At 38.4% G+C, this 3,392-nt stretch overlaps 1 protein-coding gene across 1 annotated transcript in view; it reads left to right on the top strand.

Annotated features, from left to right (window-relative positions):
• The window catches only part of LOC119592552 (peroxisome biogenesis protein 1-like), a gene marked incomplete at its 5' end in the record, with an annotated part of 5,462 nt that continues 2,070 nt past the window's right edge, over positions 1 to 3,392 (top strand). The window contains 3 exon segments of the mRNA XM_037941418.1: positions 1 to 2,687; positions 2,933 to 3,168; positions 3,319 to 3,383. Of these exon segments, the coding sequence (XP_037797346.1) occupies positions 140 to 2,687; positions 2,933 to 3,168; positions 3,319 to 3,383 (2,849 nt within the window).

Here is a 3,392-nt window from a genome sequence, read left to right on the forward strand (position 1 = left end):
GATGTGTGATACCTTTTGGTATATGTGGTAAGATACAAAATGCAAAACTCTTAATAGATCAGATTACAGTGAAAAAGTATGATCAAAGTGTTAAGAAGACAAATAAAATATAGTAAGATATGGTAACTGATCTGTAATCATGCAAGCAAGTGCATTTTCCCGTTCTGTGGTGGTGAAGGAGTGGTCCGCTCGCCACTGCTTCATTTCACTACCACGAGCATGGATGCATCTCGTTCATCCTGCCCACACCCCAACATTCCGTCTTGAAGTCTCCTCAGGGCAGAGTATTTTACTGTCATGGGCTGGAGACATGCACATGCCAACCCTTGGAGAGGAAAATAGCATTCTGGTGGGAAGAGAAGTATTAAAAGGCAATGGTATATGTGAGAGTGAAGTAGGGATACTAGTGCAGATTCCTGTACCACCAAGTTGCTCTGCCATTTCAGTTACTGTTAAATCCCTAATGCAGTGGCAAGATTTGGCTCTGAACGTTGATAGTGCTCAATCGGCAATCCTAAGCCAGATGCGTGTAATGAGTTTAGGGCAAACCCTTCCTTTGTGGCTTGATGGTGGAGTGTGCATAATGCTTACCACCACAAGTGTTGACCCTTTAGTTCCTAGTGTGGTTCTACATCCCATGACTCAAGTAGAAGTTCATCCTCCTCCAGAAAATGAGGGAGTTGAAGACTACAAGCGCATTAGTTTTAATCCTGTTAATGAGAATGCAAATGTGGACCACAAAGATGTCACTGATCTAGATATAGAGGGAAATGCCCCAGAAGCATGTAAAAATGATAACCAGATTGAAAGTAGTAACAATCTTAATGAAAAGATGATCAGAAAACTCACAGATTTTGTTATTGACAGACTGCAAGAACAAAAAAGAGTGCTGAAAATGCATGTAAGAAAAAATATTTGTCTTGGCTACAGAGTGCTTCCATTTCCAAGTGATGCTTCTCCATTGTCTAGTATTCTGCAGAGTCATCCATCTTTAGTTATCATTAGTAGAGCGAGCATAGCTTTTTCTGTTTTCGAAGATAAAGTGTACTTTATTGCAAATGTAAGAAAAATTAAATCACCAAAAGAAAATTCTGAAAAGCCAAGTAATGTAAAGGAGGAAAGTAAAATAAGTGAAGGGAAGAAAACAAATAAGTCAAGTATTAGGCAAGAACCAGAAAGCCAAAAACTTTTTGCAGTAATTGTGTGGGAGAACTTTGTAAGGGGAAGACCAGATAATACATTTTTTATACAAGAAATGAATATGATTATTCAAAGGAACAACTGTGTGATACCTAACTGCTGCAGAAGACAGATGAACTTAGAAATTACAAGTACTGTGGAGGTAAGATCTACTGAATCCAGTATCAATGCAATGCCAGTTTCTCTTGATGTTGCACTATTAGCACATACATATGATATTCAAAAAGAAACTCTTTTGGATGGTTTAAAAGCCGTACTTCGGAATCTTGTTGAGGAGTGTATGGTCATCATAAATCCAGGCACCATTATGGAAGTTAAGTTAGAAGAAAAGTACATTGATATTTGCCTTTCAGCAAGGAATGGCTTACCCTTAAAGCTTACAAAGAAATCAGTTGTTATATTAGAGACAACTTTTTTGACTCAGACACCCAGTCTTCCATATATACCAAACTCGGTCAGTGATCTTGATACTAATTTCTATGCAAAATATTCATATCTTGGTGAGAAAGAGGTCATGACTAATCTAAAAAAATATATATTGATGGGTCTTGGACTTAAAATGTTAGGACGAAGAACAGTTCCTCAGTTTGCTTTACTCTGCGGTAGTAAAGGCTCTGGAAAGACCAGCTTAGTGGAGACACTTATTGAAGATTTGTCTGTATCCACATATCACATTTACTGTGATGTAGTCAGCTTTAAACAACTAAAAGGAAAGAAGATGGAGACTATGGAAAAAAAGTTACAATTGATATTGAGAGAAGCAATTTTCAGGAGACCTTCTCTTGTGGTTTTGGAAGATCTTGACTACTTAGTTCCACTGGAAGGCACTGATCAAGATTCGGGTCCAGTGTATGAACATGTGATGCAGGTTGTTAACATGCTCAGGAAACTTTTAGATGATCTTTTACGATTTTGTTCTGATTCAGAATCCTCTTCAGTGATAGTGGTTGGGACATGTATAGCAAGAACAAGTGTCCACCCCCTTCTAGTCAGTCCTCAAGGTTGTCACTACTTTCCCTGTACCTTTAAAATTCCCCCATTGGAAAGAGAAGGTCGTGTAAAGGCCTTCATGACAATGCTCAATGTACACTGTGAGAAATTTGCAGCCACCAAGAAGGGAATTTCTCTTTGCCAGTGCATTCCTGAAGCTAATGAGCACTGCATATTCTGTGGGTATTCTGAGTCAGAAAAGTACCAGGTGGATATGAAAGTCATTGCCAGAAGGACTGAAAGTTTTGTGCTTCCTGACCTGAATCATTTAGCATTCAGAACTTTCTTCCAAGCAAGGGATAGATGGGAAAGAAGTAACACTTCAAGAGAAAACATGGAAGGCATGAAAGAAAATAATAGTGATTTTGTTAAGGACACTAATATTTTGTGTAAAACTACTACAAGTAATACAGTTCATGAAAGCAGCAAACCATGGCAAGTTCTTCAGTGTGATGTGGATGCAGCTCTTGATGGCTACACACCTCTGGCCTTAAGAGGTGGGTTGAAGGCACAGATATTGGTATGCATCCTTGCATACACACTTGCAAATTAATGCACATAACCACTCCACCTACAAATGATAATCAATAATAGCAAAATTCAGTATAATTACATTTGAAGTTCTTTTAATATAGCAGCCCAATATTTGTCATTTGAGTACATGTGAAACAAAGTATTATTAAAAAGATGACTTGAATCATTTACATAGTAAAGATGAATACTCATAATGTAACCTCTGCAGGGATATCCCTATCGGAGAAGAAGGCTGATGAGGGCTTCAAAGTGGGTGGCATGAAAGATGCCAAGAAGATCTTAGAGGAGACACTGACATGGCCCTCATTATATCCCAACTTATTCAGCAAGGTTAATCTGAGATTGCGGTCTGGGGTCTTGCTCTATGGCCCTCCAGGCTGTGGCAAAACTCTCCTAGCTAATGCTGTATCAGCTTACTGTCAGCTGAACTTCATTTCAGTCAAGGTTTGTTGTCTTGTACTTCATATATGTTCCAATCCCGATCTGATTATGAAATTAATCTTTAACCTTATTAACGCATTTTGTCTATTTTGATATTGTTTCTAGTAAGCATTAGATGTTTGATACAATATTGATACTTTATTATTTTTGCAGGGACCAGAGCTTTTGTCCAAGTACATTGGTGCAAGTGAGCAGGCAGTCAGAGATGCTTTTGAGAGGTAAGTGGG

The sequence above is a fragment of the Penaeus monodon genome, chromosome 30 (genome assembly GCF_015228065.2).
Source record: "Penaeus monodon isolate SGIC_2016 chromosome 30, NSTDA_Pmon_1, whole genome shotgun sequence".
Lineage (NCBI taxonomy): Eukaryota > Metazoa > Arthropoda > Malacostraca > Decapoda > Penaeidae > Penaeus > Penaeus monodon.